Consider the following 20,295-nt stretch of genomic DNA (forward strand, 5'->3'; position numbering starts at 1 on the left):
AATGGTACGAAACTTGGTAAAGGTTTTGGCACTTGCTGTAAACACACACACACACACAAAAAATAATGGACATGATTCGAAAAGGTTAAATGGTCCGACTCCTGTATAAAATAGTCACACTAATTTCCGCTTTGGAAATGAATGGGAGACGAATTCCATCTAGTGAAAACTTTTGGTACTGCGGCTAAACAAAATCTTACTGAAAGCTCATTTTTTTAGCTATAAGACTCAGATTTTGAACACAACTTGTTTAGATTTATGGCTTTGATTTTCTTACAGTTTTAGAGTAAAACATGTTTTTGAAAATATATATTTTGTATAAAAATGAAAATAGTATTTTTGCACATTTTTCATTAAATTAAACGTAAAATTCTGTAACTTTTTTTAAGTTCACATTTTAAAACGTTTTACACTTCAGCAATAATCTGTCAAGTGTCGTCTTTGAAAAGAGATCAAATTTAAGTCTGTGCTCTAAAGCATTCAAGATTTATGACAGTTTAAGTTGGAAATAACATTTTCAGGTCTATGCTCAAAAAGTGAATAAATGGATTATAAATACAACGTAAATATAATTTAGTACTATAAAATCCCTTAAAATACAAACTGTCTGAAATGTTTGTCTAAAATACAAACATCACTGAACTAGTACATTCATTTAATTAAAAAAACAAAATGCAGTCATTTTTGACCGACACGCAAAGAGAACCAGAGGGTTAAATTGTTTTATTCTGTGGCGGAAACAAGCGTCCACACATTAGCCTATTTATCTGACAATATAAAATAAAAAAAATCTGTAGCATATTTTTTTGCTTCATTAAAACAAATAGTTTAATAATTGAATGTCACATTTAAAACAGTTTTGTATGTGTCGATTTTATTGTCTTTTACCCTTGTGCCAGATCCAGACTTTTAATCAAATTTTATTTATATCAGTTGTTTTATTTCCACCAAACTGAACAATTTTGCCACTAATAAACTTGAATCAAAAGTCACATTTAAGAGACAACAGTGTCAGTGAGATGAAAAGACATTAAATGTGATGACTGCAGAAAACACAATAACAATAAGATAAATTTCACTTGTGTACATTACTCTAGGTGACAGTAAAATTCCAAAGCAGACTTCTCTTAATGTCAGAAGTAACAAAGGATTCAGAATCGAAATTAAGAAATGCTTTCTAGTAACTCTATTCATAACTCATTTTGAAATTCTGTGACCTGCAAGCAAATTAAACATGGCAATGATGTAAATACACAAAACCACTTGTTGTGAGTCTTGATGGACATTATGTTTCATGTGTCAGGAAAGCTCTCCCCTGTCCTGCTTAAACACAGATAAGAGAATTATGATTCTCAAAAAACAAAATGTTTTATTTATAAACTTCATGCAACACACATGTTCCTACAAAGTAAGTGCAAAATACTGCATCTCAGCACACGACACGACAATGCACTATCCATAAACCTGTGTCCATCATGATTGTGCATGATTTGTGGCAAATTTGTTTGTGTCTGTGGTTAAAACAAGATGCTCATGCACTGAGTAGTTGACTTGTAGTTAGTGCCCTCCTGTAATCAGAAGAGTGGACTCTCAGAGGTCTGGACTCTCTGGAGGTTTTGCCCGGGCATGAGCGTGGGTTTCACAGTACAGCTCATCATCTATGAAGTAGTATCCTTTCTGCTTTAGGTTTTCCTCACATTCTGTACACACAAAACAGCTCGGGTGACGAAGCTTATCCTGAACCTTCACAACCGTCCCACTGAGAAAATAGAGCCAATCAGAGAGAGAGACAAGGATGTTAACCTGGATGTTAAAAACAAGGATGTTAAAAACTAATATTGTGAAATAATGATAGAATTGAAAATAACTGGTTTCTATTTGAATATATTTTAAAATATCATTTATTCCTGTGATTGCAAAGCTGAATTTTCAGTAGTCATTACTCCAGTCTTCAGTGTCACATGATTTGATGCTCAAGAAACATTTCTTATCAACGTTGAAAACAGTTGTGCTGCTATATATTTTAAAGGGTTAGTTCACAGTTTTTTCACCTTCTGTGTTGCACGTCACACACATGACCAGCGTCGGCCAATAGTGAGCCTACGTGTGACGTGCAACACAGACGCGCTGCGCTAAAACACTACGTGAACTAACTCGAGGCCCAGAGAGAAGGAAATGAATAGTGGAATAAAGTTGTTATTTTTTATTTATTTTTTGCGCACAAAAAGTATTCTCGTCGCTTTATAAACTTAAGATTGAGCCACTGTAGTCACTTGGACTATATTAACGATGTCTTTAATGCATTTTCTGGGCCAGCAAGTTATAGTGTCTTAGAGGCCTATGGAGGAGTGAGACAGCTCTCAGATTTAGTGGTGCAACGGATCATCATTGATCCGTGATCCGTTCGGATCAATATCTTCGGTTCGGCACACACGTGATCCGCGGATTGATGTATAAAAATAAAATAAATAAAAAATTAAAAAATTGCGCATGTTCAGTCCACACACAGCTTGGTCATTGCAAGCGGAGGAACGGAGGAGCCCGCGTCATTTAAATCCCCTGTATGGGAGCATTTTAGCTTCCCTGTCAAATATAATGATGAAGGAAAGAGGTTAGTGGATAAAACTGTGACGGTGTGTAGGCACTCTGGCACAAGAAAGCCATATTACAGTGGAAACTAGGAATCTGTAGCCCTGCCTTAGCTCTGAACACACGTCTATTTCGCTTCAAATGCTCGCTTTATCATTATACGCGCGCGGCGCGTCCTATTCGCTTTGGACGCGCGAATGGATTCAAACTGTTCAAGCATCGAAGTAGACGCGATAGACGCGAATTTGACGCTCTATTTGCGTTTGGTGTGAACGCAGCAAAATGAACAGGCTGCGATGTCAAGATTGCAATGCTGGTGTGTGTGTGTGTGTTTGTGTGTCAGAGAGAGAGAGAGAGAGAGGTATTTGTTCTCCATTTGAGTGATATGTTTATATCTGGCTAATTGAGCAAAGTGCTTCCATTATATATTTTATTATTAGTAGTGTTAGTTCAAGAATAAAATAAAAATATCGGATTGATATCGGTATCGGCATTCAAATAGCCAAAGCTGCGGCATCGGAAGTGAAAAAGTGGTATCGGGACATCCCTAGTCCTTTAAATACATGCTGAAAGTGCTTGAGCCACGTATCCCGTAGCACACCCACTGTTGATTTTATATATTTTAATTTAATAATTTAAAAGTGTTAATAAAAAAAAGACAAAACTTATGTTTATTTGTCTTTTTTTTTTTTTTTTTTCTGATCCGAAAAATGATCCGATCCGTGACTCTGATCCGAGAAACGATCCGAACCGTGAGTTTTTTGATCCGTTGCACCCCTACTCAGATTTAATCAAAAAATATCTTAATTTGTGTTCCGAAGATGAACGAAGGTCTTACGGGGTTGGAACAACATGAGGCTGAGTAATTACTGACAGAATTTTCATTTTTGGGTGAACTAACCCTTTAATATTAATATTTTTTTCATTCTTTGATGAAATTCAAAAGAACAGTATTTATTTGAAAGGTACATATTTTGTAACAAATGGCTTTATTGTCAGTTTTAATGCATCATTAAATGCTGAATAAAAGTATCAACTTCTTTCAGAAAAAAATTCTTACTGATCCCAAACTTTTGAACGGTAGTGTACATTTATGATAGATATATCATTATCAGCCATAACATGAATTTTAATATCGTACTGAATTTTCTGTGCATCTATAGAAGAAACACTTGGTGGCTCGTCTTACCAAGAATGTTGTATTTAAATAAGTGTTTTGACAATGCAATGGCTCCAGTGAACTGACTTACACTATGCCGTTCCCACACTTATCACACATTGGTAACTTGTGCAAGTTCCCCGCAGGAGCAGATGGCCTGGTCGTGGGGGCACAGACTTTCCTTGTCACTAATGGACGTGTACCTGTCAAAAATCAAAAAGATCTGAATTCCAGTATCATGTTTGTTAAATAAATACAATCTCGATTTCGAAAGTACTGTTTATATGTACTATCTGATTCTATTATTTGTTTACAGAAGTTGCATGTGTTTCAGTATATTTGATCCGTGCATTCAGTCTTAAAGTGACAGCAGCCTAACATTCCTGCTGCTGTCTGTGTCATTAATGTACAAACAACAAAACAACGAAAGACAAAGAGAAAATTACCCACTGCTCTTTAGTATATTTACTAGGATTCATCTATTTCTAATTTATACAGTGACAACTATGCAGTTTTCTTCTGTTTACTTCTTGTTTTAACTTCTGTTTTTCTTGTTTAAAAAAAAAAAAAATTCACAGGTATGCTATATTTGTTCCTAGTCACCTCAAAGAGAGGGAATAGGAATGTTGTTTGCCAGTAAATAAAGTTGTCAACTCATGATACTTTCTCATCTCTTAATTTTAATACGTAATATATAGTACATTGTTGTTAAGAATAGCTGTGGGTCTGTTTGAAGACTTCTATTTATTTATTTCAGTGATCGGTATTGGCCGATACTGCTTCCAGTGATCGTTAATTGGTTTGCGCATTCTGTTTTTTTGTTTGTTTGCTTTTTGTGTGCGGGCACCTCATGCCGACCCCGCCACTGAAATGTATATTACATCTATTCAGAACAGCATAACTAAACGCAAACATTGGCATTTATGCCTTTATGATCTAAAATACAGTACAGGAAAACATTACTATTTTTAATGTTTTTGAAAGAAGTTTCTTCTGCTCATCAAGCCTGCATTTATTTGATCAAAAATACAGAAAAAAAATAATAAAATGTAATATTGTGATATATTATTACAATATGAAATAATTGGTTTTCAATTTATTATACTTTAAATTATAATTTATTTCTGTGATGCAAAGCTGAATTTTCAGGATCATTACTCCAGTCTATCACATGATCCTTTAGAAATCATTCTAATATGATGATTCATTATCAAAGCTGGAAACAGTTCTGCTGCTTAATATTTTTTCATAACCTGTGATACTTTTTTAGGATACTTTGATGAATAATAAAAAAAAAGAAAAAAAAAAGAAAGAAAGAAAAAAAAAAGAAGCAAACGTTTTAAAAATAGAAATCTTTTGTAACAACAATATACACTACTGGTCAGTAATTTGGGGTCAGTAATTTTTTTTCTTTCTTTTTTTTTTGAAATAAATCAATACTTTTATTCAGCAAGGATGTGTTAAATTGATAAAAAGTGATAGTAAAGAAGATTTATATTACTAGAAAATATATTTTTATTTTTAATAAATGCAGTTCTTTTGAACCTTTTATTCATCAAATATATTAGGCAGCAGAACTGTGTCCAACACTCATAATAAATCAGAATATTAGAATGATTTCTAAAGGATCATGTGATAGACTGGAGTAATGATCCTGAAAATTCAGCTTTGCTGACCAATTATTTTAAATTGTAATAATATATCACAATATAAAAAAAAAAAACTGTATTTTTGATCAAATAAATGCAGGCTTGATGAGCAGAAGAAACTTCTTTCAAAAACATTAAAAATAGTAATGTTTCCAAACTTTTGGCCTGTACTGTATGTCAGAAATCTTTTTAATTATTAAAATCTTGTTTTATATATTTTATATATATTTTATAATTTAAATTATATAATCTATATATTTAAAGAATGATTTAACTTTTTTGTGTCTCTTTATCCATTACTGTTGATACTGGTGAGGTTTTGTGTGTGTACATGTGTGTCATACCTTCACTGTTGATGAAGCTCTGTAAGGCTTTAAAGGATCCAGACTGTCGCGGTTCGTGGGGTTCGTCCTCATCTTGATTTCTCAGCATCCGATATACATCTGAATCCTCTATATTGCTAAGCTTCCTGGGACTAGACACACATAATTTCACTGTATTCCCCTCCATATAATCAAACTACCCCGCCAACAAAAAATATTTTCTAAAAACGTTTTACTAACGTTCCCATTAAGTAATGAAAATGTTATTTCTTAATGTTCCATGAACGTTTTTAAGGGAACATTACATTTTATAATTTTGCTAACATTATAGGAATGTTCTCTGAACATTGTAACAGAAAAAAAACAACAACAAAAAAACATTCCATGAACGATGTAAACGTTCTGTGCAAATATTTTGAGAACATTATTAAAGACCAGATAACTTTGAACAATAATTCTGTTAATGTTTACTGGAAGAATGTTTGTAATAACTTTGAGAAAACATTTCCAGAATGTTGGCCAAAGTTCCGAGAACATTCCCTGTTAGCTGGGTAAATGTTATATTTCAAATAATGATAAGAACAATAACCATGTTTCCTGGTGCGCTCAGTGCTACTATTATTCTTTCAAAAATACCCATGTTCTGATCATTTACTCTACTAGAAGGATTCAGATTAAGTAGTTAGACAGGTATGAAGGACTGTGACATTCACCTGTCTGGTTTGTTATGGATGAGGCCCTTGAGTTGTCCTTGTAAGGCGTCCTGGATATTGCCTGAAGAGTAAAGGCCGATAGGGGAGTTGTAGGTTGGGCTCACCACCTGATGCGATTCATCGATGTTGGCTGCAGCCACAAAGGGTGAAGCCCTTCGATTATGGCCTGTCCCAATTGGTCTGTACTCCTGTCACCCAAAATTATGAGCATCAAAGATAATATAAGACTGTGCAGATATACATCAAATGTAAGCTATGAAGACACATACTTGTCTCTCTGCCTCTAGACTCATTTTAAATGGATTGGTTTTGTTGTCTTCAGTGATATTTGGTGACCACAACTTAGTCTCTGGTCTGCAAAACAATAATGTGATCACATTTTTAATTATTTCTTGTTTTTGTTTGCTCTGAATACATTTGAATAATGATAACTCTTGAAGTAGTTTTGGCATGTTAATAAATAATGTTAATATATTTGGTTTTGGCGGACTACTGCATAGACACAGACACTCTGTTGTGAGCATGTAAAATATGGTGGAGCTGCATAAATAAACATACATAAATCCCATATGCAGATCTAGACAGGTGGAGCTGGGGGAGGTGGAGGGTGCAGAGGAACTCTGATAGCACTTTGCAGGACTAGCCTATAGCAAACACTGAACCAGACTATTTAAATTTTGAGCAAGCAATCTCATTGGCTGCAGGACCAGCTTGTGTCACGTGGTATTGGTGTTGTTGCATTAAAGGACAATGTTGATGCAGTGTGCAGCGGTTAGTCAAGTTGTACTCAAGCACATTCACATGGACCTGTAGTGTCCTCTGACCTCTCAACAGTAAGTGTGAGTTGAAAAGTGGCATCCTTGATTAGATTCTGAGCCTCAAAGTGCATCATTTTTTCTGTAGAAACTCCATCTATCGCTAGAATGATGTCTCCAGGAGAGAGGTTGACACTGGAAGCTTTACTTCCTGGTGATATCTGAAAACACAGAACAACAGTGTTAGTGTTAGCAAATGGCAAAGCTCCAACATTGGTTCATATGGTTAATATAATTTGTTTTGTCTTAATAATAATACTCATAATAAAATAATTATAATGACTTCATTGCTTATTAACCCTATGAAGCATACTGTATCATATTTGACAAAACATTTCTAAAGCCTCTAAATTATCAACATGATCAAAACTTTGCTGAAAACCCCGTTGTAAATTCTACTACAGTACATTCTGATCTCAGATTTATGATATATACTTTTTTAGTATAATTTAAAAAATGTCTTCTTGTTGTGAAATCTTTACTTATTATGACCGCTGCTAGCGTAGCTAGCAAAAGCGGTCATATAGGGATTGTCAAAGTTTTTTTTTTTAGTTTTTTTTGTCATCTACTGAATTTTTCGTCAACGATACCAGGGACACCGAAACACCGGGGAACATTAAATTTGGTGGGCATGTAGCCCCACTAGACTTTCCCCGGGGTCCCCGGGGGCCACTCCCCCCCCCGCGCTGGGCCCCCCCAAACCCAAAAAATTCAGTTTTTCCTAAATAACCTGAACCGTGGCGCCGAGGATGAAGACATTTTATGGTATGTTGGTCTTAAGGGCCCACATCAACCTAGCCCATAATCACTCATTTGTGATTTGCGCCCCTCCCATAAAAAATGAAAATGCAATATTATTCTGCTTTAATCGCCCCTATCTTCAGTGGAGATGTTCAGAACTGCACCATATTTCATGTGTATGATTAACTTGACATCCTCTGGGGGTATGCTAAGTTTCGTAGAATTTCATCCATGGGGGGGTATAAAATAAATTCATTTATGTGCACATTTAGTGACTGTACACTCATCGGCCTGTAGATGGTGGTGTTGAGCGAAGGGTTGCTGGTTTAGGATGATACTGTCACACACATACACACATGCAGGAATACAAACAAACGCAAGCATGCACACACACTGACATCCACACGCACAGACACACACCCATACACACACATACAAATCCACATGCAGATACACACACACAAACACACACGCGCACACACATGTACGCACGCATACATACACGCACACGCACACACACACACACACACACACACACACACACACACACACACACACACACACACACACACACACACACACACACACACACACACACACACACACACACACACACACACACACACACACACACACACACACACACATACACAAACACACACACACACAGACAGACATGCACATACTACTACTTTTTTTAGGTATATACATAAACACGCAATACCGCCAAATTGCTCCACGTCATTTATTTTTGTGGAAAGCCAGTGCAGGCCTGAGCGGCGGTCATATTTTGTACCGCCATGCGGTACATCAAGTTTTTATAAAGTAAACATAAGAATAACTGGTAACATTTTATTTTAAGGTGATGTAGTTACTGAAGTTATATGCACTTACTATACTAGTAAAAGTAAATTATGCATAATTACAAGCAACTAAACCTAAACCAAATCTTAACCCTAGTAAGTATATAGTTAATTAATATTACTCAGTACTTATTTTGTGTAATTACACTTTAACAACGTCACCTTAAAATAAAGTGTAACTATTTGTTAATAATATTACTCTTACTGGACCGAAGCCACTTAGGTTTACTTGATTATCCATACATACAATCAGGCCTTTGAGGTTTAATCATTTTATTGCATTGCATTCTATATTTTGCCCCCACAATAAAAACTACGGAGCTTTAAATCCTAAAACTAAGCATTTAAATATCATCTTACTAAAACAGATTATTGGGAGATACAGAGTGACAAATGATAGTTGTGCATTTTATGTTTTTATTTGTTTTTACCATTTATTTTAGTTCATACTAAATAAGGCATTAGAAGCCTGATGTATCAAATATGATACTCAACAAAAAAATACATATGTGTACTGTAGGTGTGTTTATATGTAAGTCCTTGTTATCATCGGTATGTACCCGTGTAAACTACTCTACAGTAAACATGCTGGAGGAAATAACAGTCTCCAGAGCAGTTCTGCAGTCCTGCTGAAGATCTAGAGATGAATTATATTAAACTACACATGCATTGCATTATTTGACTTGCATTACATGAGCAGAATGGCATGTATACTGGTATAAGAACCAAATGTAAAGTGGCATCCATCATATCAGTCATACATCAAGGCATTCTGGATGTAGAGCGCTTTTCTGTGGAACTGCACTGGTTTGGCTTTGGATCAGGTCCTGACTCCTAAATCAGCTCTTTATCAGCAAGCAGAAAGAATTAAGGATCAAGAACTCAATGTGTTTCTTATAGTCTCTTATCCACTTATCCCAGATTAATTTCAATAATTCAGACCAGCCATCCTATCTATATAAAAGCAACCAATATATATAATTTTCTCTATATGTATATATGTATATATATATATATATATATATATATATATATATACATATAGAGAAAATTATAATAAAAATAATAAATAAACTTTTGTCATTCATTAATATATAAATATATAAAAATGAATACAAAATCTAATACACAACATTTTAAATGAATGCAACTCTATGCTCAGACCCCAAATACTGTTAACTAGAAAGTATAATAGAACAGAATAGACTAAATCAAGTTGATTTTCAGTAAAACATTTGTGTATGTCATATTTCTCACATTGATTTTCAGGTTTTTTTTGTCCCTTTTCTACTAAAACATATACCTGCATCCTTAAAACAACATTTAGTGAGGTTTATACAAGCAAATGTATTTTTGCAGTGTTATTACAGTTCTATAAATCTATTGTATTAGAAATGTTTATCAATGAAAATGTAAAAGAAATAGTGCAAATAGACTCAATCAGTTTTAAAGTTAATATCCCTCTCCAGTTCCACACAGTCTGAAGGCCAACAAATCTCACTCTTACATTTTGAGCACATTCCAGCAACCTGCTGCTGGTAAAACATACTTTGATTAATAAAGTCCAGGTTACAGTCCAGCTGTAAGTAAAAAAATAAAATAAAAAATAAAACTATTCCCAAGGCCTAGAGAGAGAGGACAGGAAAGTGTTTGACCAAAAATGGCTGCGGGATGTTAAGATTAGGTAACAGTGTCATGCTGAACCCGCAGAGTGAGCAGAGAATGTTCCAAGTGTGAAATCTCATTAAAGCCAAGAAGAAATCCAAAACTAGAGCTGCACCGAGAACAAAAGCATAAAACCTCTGTGCAAACAGTTCAGCACAATAACTTCATTGTGTATTTCAATACTGGATCTTTGATCATGTAATAGGTTGTAACCTTTTAAACATGACAAAAGTTATTGAAACAATTCATTTTTTGGAGAGGAGGAAGAATAATTTGATCATTGTGTGAAGATTCAATTTGTAGTATCACATCATGTGAATTTTAAGCCGCTGTTTTGAAAGACTTATCCTTAAAGTGAGTTCAGACATATGTTAAACTATAATCAATATTGCTTATGTTGTTCCAAACCTGCATGACTTTCTTTCTTCTTTGGAACACAAAAGCCCCAGTTCCGTTTGGATAAGAGCAGCCAGGATATTCCACAAAAAGTCACCTTTTGAGTTCCATGAAGACACAGAAAATCACACAGGTTTGGGAATGACATGATGACTTAATTTTTGGGCGAACAATCCCTTTAAGGGCTGAAAAGACAGAGCTCTTTGAATAAGTATGTGCTCCTATCTCTCTTTCTTTTTCTTTTTGTCTCTCTCTGACATTTGTTTAGATGTAGAATCCACAAATCCACTGCCACAACAGGTGTGAGGATCCAAATGTTAGTTCCAGCATGAATGATTCATCAACAATTTTAGCTACACACATGCACACACAGTGCAACATAAATAGAGCAGGAGGACAGCCATTGTTCTTCCCCATAAAACATTCTCTTTATAAGGCATCTTATACTGAAATCCTCGAGTCATGCCAGATTTTGTTTTATACAATCAAGTCATATTTCTTTTCTTTTACTCAACCTTGTGTTTTATGTATTTTACTATTCCTTCTCTTTTCACAATTCACTTTATTGTCATGCATTGTGAAGGGTCCTTTTCTTATTGAGCTATATAAATACAAATATATTTTAAACATTTCAAATGTGATATTTATATAATAATAATAATAATATAATGTTCTAATTGAATTATATAGTTTTATATTATATTGCATATATATTTTTACATATATACTATAATAATAATTATAATTATAATTATTTATATTTTTGTTGTAATTAGTATTATAGAATATGTGGGAATGAGAAACATAATTTTTATAGGGCATATGAACACAGACTTCCTAAAACAGATCAGTGATTCAACAGTCAAGTCTGCCGTCAGATTAAGTGTATTTTCTAGGTCTATATGGGTGATGTAAGACTCTATTTCTATAAATCAGTCAGCTGCTCTTTTGAACATGAAAAGTTCTTTATAACAAACAATAACCTTTTGTTTTTCACTGAATTATGACAAAATCCTAAACAGGTAAATGTGCACACACACTCACTTTGGCGACGGTGAATGGTTGGCTGAAGTCTTGTCCTCCAATAAGTCGAAAGCCCCACGGTGCGGGTCCATCCAGCACAACAGTGAACGGCATATCCACAGCAGGTGTGTGTGTGTGTGTGTGTGTGTCGAGTGTGATGTGTGTTCAGCTCTAAATCCTTTTGAGCAGAGGGAAGACCACTCCTCCAGAGCGAGGGCTATCTCTCTCTTTCTATCTTTCTCCCTCACTTTTTTTAAATAATGCTCTTCCCTATTTATCTGTCTATTCATCACTGTTTCCATCTCATCTCCCTCTGCTCCCTTCTACTAAGTTCTCATTTTACTTTCTACATTTAAGTGCCACTCTCTCTATATCCATCTACATCTTAATCTGTCTTATCACAACTAATCTTAACCACATCAATTCTATATCAGAACAATACATGTTAGGTATGCCAAGCCATGTTTACACATTTGTTTTCATATGATAATTTTTTTCCAGTGGGATTGGGATAGTTCAGATAGTTCAAAACTCTGTCATCATTTACTCACCCTCAAATTGTTACAAACCTGTCTGAATTGCTACAAAAGAAGATATTTTGAAAAATGTCAGTAACCAAACAGTTGATAGGCCCCATTGACTTCCATAATTTGGAAAATAAAAATACCATGGAAGTCAATGGGGTCCCATCAACTGTTTGGTTACCGACATTTTTCAAAATATCTTCCTTTGAGTTTATTAGAATAAAGAAATTCATACACATTTGGAACAACTTGAAGGTGAGTAAATTGTGACAGAATTGAATTTAATAAGGAAAGAGTCTTCACAATGACAATATCAACAATAGTCTTCATTTGTTTGAGGAAATAAACGCATATATTTGTTTTTACCTTGAATTGATTGATTGATTGATTGATTGATTGATTGAATGAACATAATCCTAACCCTATCCCTATACCCCTAAACCTTCCTCCACCCATAACTTGTTCCTAAAATCAGAGGGAAATGACTGAGATGACTGGTGAATAAGAATGATGAAGCCCCTAAACCCTCTTGTAAGCCTAAACTTGACATCGACTTGACATTAACTTGTCACTCAAATCTGATTGGTTGAGTGGAATGTTGTTCCAGGATCAACAAGAATGTTGATCCAGGAACATGTTCTACTAGGTGAAATCAAGTTAATCCATAAATAAGTAATTCCTTGGCAATTTAAGATAAAAAAATTACCAAAAATATCCAAGGTGTTCCCATTTTTGTCCAGCCTATAGGAGGATTAAACATTAGTTCAAGGTTCCGTTCTCTGTTTATATAATAATCTTCCAACATATTTCTTGTAAGGGATACTGATCTTAGATCAGAGCTACACAGAAACATTGACCACTCTGTCATGCATCCAGCCGAGATAGAGGCAGGACTCTCTGGTCCTCATGGCGGGCCGTGTGCTTGTATATGGCCTGGAGACAGGGCTCACTGCTTCTGCCCTTATTTGGTGAGTGTACGAAGTGGAGGCTTGTGAGGTCTCACAGGCACATTCTTTTATTACCAATCTGGATTTCGCTGTATCTCACATGTTAAGAAGAGCCCTGTTCAGTTTCTCTCATTTTTACATCTTCTCCTCTCATGTGGCCTGATTTTATACTTCTACTTTGTTGATATAGTAATAATAAACATAGGCAGTGGACATGGATCCAAATGTAAACTCTTCTGTTTCCTTCCATTGCTTTTTTTTCTGGCACAAACAGTTGGGCTTCCTCCATCTTTCGTCTAATCAATTCCTCCATCTTTTAGTTCAGTCAGCTTTACATATAACTCTATTATAATACAAGTTTCTAGCTCTTTAACAACAGAGTAACAATGTAACCCCAAAGACATTGACTGAAATTGGACTTCAACAGGCCTGATTGATTTATTCCATAAAAGGTTTTTAGGGATATAGCCAAACAAAATAAAAGTCAATGATAATAAGTCAGATGCTCATATTTCTCTGGCTACAGCTACTTCATTTAAGCCTGGACCTGTGTGTTATGTTTTAGTAACGTTTGTGTGTGTGTGTGTGTGTGTGTTGTTGATCATTGCAACTATACAAAGTTATTTGGACACTTAGAAATGCTTGAATGTCATTACATTAGAAATATACACTATATTTCAAATGTTTTTTTTTTGTTTTTTTTTGTGTGTGTGTTAGCAAGGATGCTTTAAATTGGCCAAAAGTGACAGTAAAGACATTTATAATTTTATTTAAAACAGATTTCTATTTCAAATAATGCTATTCTTTAATTTTTTTAAAGAATCATGAAAAAGGAAAAAATCCTGCACATCAGCTTTCAACATTGATAATAATAATAAAAATGTTTCTTGAGCATCAAATCAGAACATTAGAATGATTTATGAAGGATGATGTGACACTGAAGACTGGAGTAATGGATGATGAAAATTCAGCTAAAGTAATAAATTAAATGTTTAAAAATATATATTAATAATAGGAAAACCTTATTTTATAATAATACTCGACAATATTGATGTTTTTACTGTATTTTGATCAAATAAATGAAGCCTTGGTGAGAAGGGACTTCTTTCCAAAAATATAAAAATCTTACTGTACCCAAACCTTTGAATGGTTAGTACATTTTATCATATATCACTTCTTCTATATAGTGAAATTCCTTTCTTGACAAGTTTGCCTGTGTTATCTTTACAGTAAATCACAATTGCTTTGTTGTTTGATTTGATATATGCACTTTTAGCTGTGAAAAGAGAAATATAAAAAGGTTGCAAAATACTTGAAATGATCAAAAAATGACAATCCCATTGTTATATCTGAACTGGGGGCAGTGGATAAACAGAATCTTAAATAACTGAGCAGAAGTTTATTGGATATGGAACAAAACAAAAGAGCAGAGACAGAGGGAGAGATATAGAGAAAGTAAATAATAAAGAAGGAGAGAGAAAGCTTTATTTGAAAGTGAGCAGGTTAAATATCCTCTTAAGCTCACCAGTTCATCAAGCACACACACACACACAAATCAAATAACACCATATTTTATATAGTGTTAACACTAACACTATATGCCTATAAAGAAAAAGGCAAAACAGTATCCTCCAAAAAATCCACTGTCTTTAGTAGAGGAGAGTAGTTTGTGGCTGTAGCAAAGGCAAACCGTGACTGCAGTTTGACTACAGTGTGCATCAGTATCCATCCTGTGCTGAAGAAAGTCCTCTATTAGTCCCAAAAATGTTCTTTGCTTATTTCTTTTTTGCATACATTTTCTTTCATTTTTTGCACGGGTGTGTAGAATAAATTTGGCACATGGGATGAAGTATAAATGACTAAAAAACATGAAACAAACTAAAAGTGAGAAAGGGAGGGCTTTATAATGGAAGTGAAACTCATGTACAGTACAATACAAAAGGACATATAAAAAGTATCAGCAAACACAGCCGTGAAGCTGGAAAATGCAAACAGTGGGATTCAAATATTTAAAGCTGAAGTGTGTAATTTCTGCATCAACAAATGTAATTGCAAATGTTTTCAAACAGCTTTCCAAAACCCTTCCCATCAGCCATTGGACAGCTAAACAGATAACTCTGCCCTAAACTCAAACTATTGGTTGTGCTCCAGTGCCACAATGTTTACACTTGGATGAATCAACCTATGGATGGTTTAATTATAGTTGTCCCTGCATATCATGCTACTTAAGGAGAAAATATTTCATTATTAACATTCTTACGCACTTCAACTTTAAAGAAAACAAAAATAATAGAACTAATTAATGTTTAAGGTGCTTTAAGATTGCTCTGCTGTCTGTGAAATTCATAGACACACTTTTCCATATACTGAATATACGTACTTGTAAAAGCCGATGCAACGCAAGCTATGTTTTCACATGAGAACACAAGTGATACACTTAGTGCAGAAAATACTGATATACAAATCATTCAAAAACGAAACGTGAACAACATTCATCAAAGACCAACAACTCTCTCTATTGCGTTATACGATGCAATCTCTATATGAGTGGATCTCATGAGAAATGTGGCAGATAAATTACATAATTTAAGTTTTATACCAGAGATCGAACTTTCAAAAAAAGTGAAAATTGAGAAATTACCTTTTAGATAAATTAGTTAATTTAGGTTAACAAACGAAAAAACAAAAACATTATTACAGGCTCTACTAACTTGTTATTGTAACATTGCTGCCATTCATTACTAAAACCAGCAATGATTTAATCTTGATTTACACGTTTGTTTTTACTGTATGAAAGTCAGGTGGTTCACTGACACCTGGTTTACAATTTTAAAACTCAGTCCATTCAAAAAATTCTCAAGTAAACATTAGAAAACATGTTCATTAATCAAATATTTGTTACCAAATTCCATAAAAGCATCTTTCCTTTCCAGAATGTCAATGCACTTTCATTTTAAAGACAACTTATACAAATACCCACAATGCACTGATAATTATACAAACATTATCCTATATGAATGATTGCCACTTAAACAATAGCAACATTTCTCCATGAGAGTTATTTTGTAATTCTGTATGGCAAAAGTAGGGGTGAATTCAGCATGATTGGGACATTTTTTGCCATTGAGAAGACTTGGAAAAAGTGAATTCACCCCATAGTTAACTATACAATTAATGGTTAAAAACACATCTGTCTCTATCACTTCCTTATTTTGGCCACACAAGGGGAATGAACAATTTTATAATTGTCCATGACATCACCTGTAGCTAATTTGAATGAAACTATACATCCTCATCTATAACCAGTGGTCTCTATATTGCTATAAACCGTGCACTGTTTATTACACTACACACAGATATACACACACACTCAGTTTAACACTTACGCCTGAGGTTTCTCCTCAGTACCATTTATACTGTTCTACTGACCTCACTCAATACCATGCTACCTGAATCCTCACCGTACTAACTTTACCACATCCTGGAAAAGAACAAAATAGCAAAATAGCAGATAAAGGAACAGTGAGGAGATTGTGTGATGGCACAAAAAAGTGCTCAAAGTGAAATTAATTTCAGTGGTTTGTCTGTGCAGAAATGGCAGAGCTAAAAATGTTGTGTTTGTGAACACACTCACACATAAAGACACACACGCACACACTTTCTCAAAGGTGAGGTGCCTCATTGGCCCTACACAGTAGGCACTGGAGTGGCTGTATTTGTGCCATTGTTTCCTCTTTGTTAAAGCGTTTTAACATAGTTTCCTGGGAACGTCCCGAATAACCTGGTTCTACGAGAGGTACCTGAAAACAAAGACACAGAAAAGACGATTATCAGCAATACAATACAATAACTTTCATGAACAGTTTTAACCAACATGATTACATATAGTCAAAACATGTCATTAAACTGTAAGTTTAATGTAAGTAATGTAAATGTAAGTTTTCATAATTACATTTACTCTGCAATTCTTGATTCTGATTGGTCAATCACATTATTTGGTCAAATATTTTTGTATAATGATTGTATAACTAACTGACAACTGGCCAAAGTAATTGATTTCTAAAATACCTAGCGGTGCAGTTAAAATAAAATAACTTCTCCTCAAATCATTCATTCGTTTATTTATTTAGTAATAACACTAGCTCTGAAATAAAAGGGTTCGTACAGATACTGTAAAATCTAATTCCAGGACTTTCAAGGACTTTTCAATCACTACTTTTTTTTTCCAAGGACTGATTTTTTTCTCCCATGAATATATGATTGACTTGAAGAATAAAATCTGTATTTGGATATTTAAATGAGCAATATCACGCTCATAGCCATGCGAGATGCCTCTATATCTATATAAGACTGGCTGCAGTGTTAATTTTGCGTGAAAAGATTGTTTTATCAATAAAAAATAAAATAAAAACAGAAATTCCCATATATTGTCTTTCAATAATTCAAGCACTTTTCAAGTACTTCTTAAAAATGGCTGTTTTCAAGGGTTTTCCAGGACTTAAATTTCAAAAAGTCAAATCCAAGTACTTTAAGCACCTTGTACGAACCCTGAAATAAGTGCAGCCTGCCACTCTTTAGCACATAAAACCCTTTAGTATATAAACTACAGATCAAAAGTTTGGGGTCAATACGATGTTTTTAAAAAGAACTCTTATATGCTCACCAAGGTTGCATTTATTTGATTTAAAAAAACAAACAAACAAACAAACAAACAAACAAACAAACAAACAAACAAACAAACAAACAGTAAAAACAGTAATATTGTGAAATATTATTATAATTTAAAATAACTGTCTATTTGAATATATTTTTAAAAGTATTCATTCCTGTGATAGCAAAGCTGAAAACAGTTGTGTGGCTTAATAGTTTTTGTGAAAACCTTGATACATTTTTTTTCGGGATTCTTTTATGAATACGAAGTTCAACAGAAAAGCATTCAAGAAAGTCTTATTAATGAAAATGATATACCATTTGCAGAGGTGCTGTAGTAGCTTTATAAAAGACATACCCACAAACCAGCCATCGTCACATTTCTCTATGACATCAACAATGTCCCCCTCCTTCAGCTCCAGCTCATCCTCATTACGAGGCACATAGTTGTAGACAGCTTGGAAGCTTGAGCAACATTAAAATAATGTTTTTAAAATGTGCTGTTTACGGTTGGACAGTGAATAAACAAAACAACACAGACAGTGCCAAAAACAGTAAAAAGGACTTACGGGTCACCGCCTGCATTCTGGGAATCCTGCGTCATTTTCTGAGAGACAGAGAAAAAGAGTGAAAAGGGTCACTATAGTGTGCATGTAACACTTTAACGCGTCAGAATATCATGCCAAATCCAGGCACATGATGTCATTCTATGAGTCTTCATCGTCATCACATAACCTGTTGTTACAATACACACATAGAGGAAATCCACCCATGATGCGACCAGAGGACTAAAAGAGATTAGAAAGGACTTCATTTCCCAGTCTGCACTGGTGCTAGTGTCACAGCACACTCCATCCTACCCTTCGTGCTCTACTGGGTGATAAACAGGGAGATAAACAGCGCCTCCTGGTGGAAATGGGGCTACGTGGTGGTTTACCCTCAACCACCACTTCCTGCCTATAAACTGTCTGCAAGAATCAAATGCAAGGCAACCAATCAGAGATCAGCATTCTCATACAAAATCCATTGCTGGTATTGAGATTAAGACCATGAATGAGGTTATAAATAATGCTGTGTTAATTCCATTTCAGTTTTAGTAGTGATTCCAAAATCTTGAATTATTAGGGATTTGATAAGTAGGCTACAGTCCAACTTTGGGCAAGTAAGAGACACAGACATGCATAAACACACCTGTCTCACTTGCACTATTGACCTTAGACACCGCATTTAAAATAACGGAATGAGGAATATTTAGTTTGTCGATCATTCAACCAACAAAACTATCGAAAACAAATTTCTAGTGAAAAAAAAAATAGAGAAAGAATGTATTGGACCCCATGTCAATAAAAACCCATTTGTTATTTTCTGATGTAGAACATTTTATTATATATATACATTCTTAAGAAGTTTTATGCAGCTCTTGCAATACAAACAGGTCTTGGTAACTGCTGGCTGTTAAGCTTAAAATAAGGACAGGTACAGTATATAAAAAATCTGGCTGACATTATTTTCACGTTATGGCTGATTATTGATAAAATGCTGATATTAAAATTATATAGGCTACTATTTTGTTTAAATTAAAAAGAAACACTAAGACAATAATTTTAAATGCTAAATTCAGGCATTACAATGGATGTTCATTTTGGTTTAATTTTATGAATTAATTTAATATAAGATTAATTTCATGTTTCATGTAATATAAGATTGAATTAATTTGTTTAATTTGTAATATAAATTTAAAAATAGGGACATGCACAATAAAATATCCAATATTGGTCAATAAAAAAAATACAAAAAAAAAGTCTCTAAAAACTGTTGATAACCGATATAGTGATATATTTTAAATAACTACAGAAAACACCATAAAGGCACAAAAGTGGTCCATATGTTCTTGCTTGGCCCTGGTCACAATGAACTGTGTGGCAAGAGCAGCTTGCGATATTTCTATTGCAGGTTTGGAACAATACATAATGACAAAATTTGTAATTTTGGGGTGAACTAGCCCTTTAAGATATTACTTATTCTAACCCTTAAAGTCAACATGAAATCAAAATTGACAATTCTTTTTTTTTTTATGGAATATTGCGGTATTTATTATAAATGATTTATCCGTGCACATCTTTATTTATTTTAATTCCCGTGCCCTCGTAATTTTAAATCAAAATAACTTCCCTCCCTCTCACAACAACATCTCTTCTCTGATGGGCTGGACAACCTGTCACTCACATGAGATCACAA

At 34.3% G+C, this 20,295-nt stretch overlaps 2 protein-coding genes across 17 annotated transcripts in view; both read right to left on the reverse strand.

Moving 5' to 3' along the window:
- Nucleotides 1-733: 733 nt before the first annotated feature.
- On the reverse strand, nt 734-12,118 carry pdlim3a (PDZ and LIM domain 3a). The gene is made up of 7 exons (XM_082164648.1): nt 11,958-12,118; nt 7,258-7,409; nt 6,703-6,787; nt 6,434-6,621; nt 5,742-5,872; nt 3,840-3,951; nt 734-1,759 (listed from the first exon to the last, which is right to left on the reverse strand). Exons 1-7 carry the CDS (start codon nt 12,048-12,050, stop codon nt 1,591-1,593), a joined length of 930 nt encoding a protein of 309 aa, XP_082020774.1. The 5' UTR covers nt 12,051-12,118; the 3' UTR covers nt 734-1,590.
- A 2,673-nt stretch (nt 12,119-14,791) lies between these two features.
- sorbs2a (sorbin and SH3 domain containing 2a) overlaps nt 14,792-20,295 on the reverse strand; it is a 69,219-nt gene continuing 63,715 nt past the window's right edge. For 14 of the 16 annotated variants that reach the window (XM_082164407.1, XM_082164398.1, XM_082164402.1 and 11 more), the window contains one exon: nt 18,672-19,025. In XM_082164407.1, coding sequence (XP_082020533.1) covers nt 18,897-19,025 — 129 coding nt within the window. In that variant the 3' untranslated portion in view covers nt 18,672-18,896. The other 2 variants (XM_082164404.1, XM_082164403.1) reach the window with 1 other exon arrangement.

This window comes from Leuciscus leuciscus, assembly GCF_965113295.1.
Source record: "Leuciscus leuciscus genome assembly, chromosome: 3".
In the NCBI taxonomy this organism is placed as follows: domain Eukaryota; kingdom Metazoa; phylum Chordata; class Actinopteri; order Cypriniformes; family Leuciscidae; genus Leuciscus; species Leuciscus leuciscus.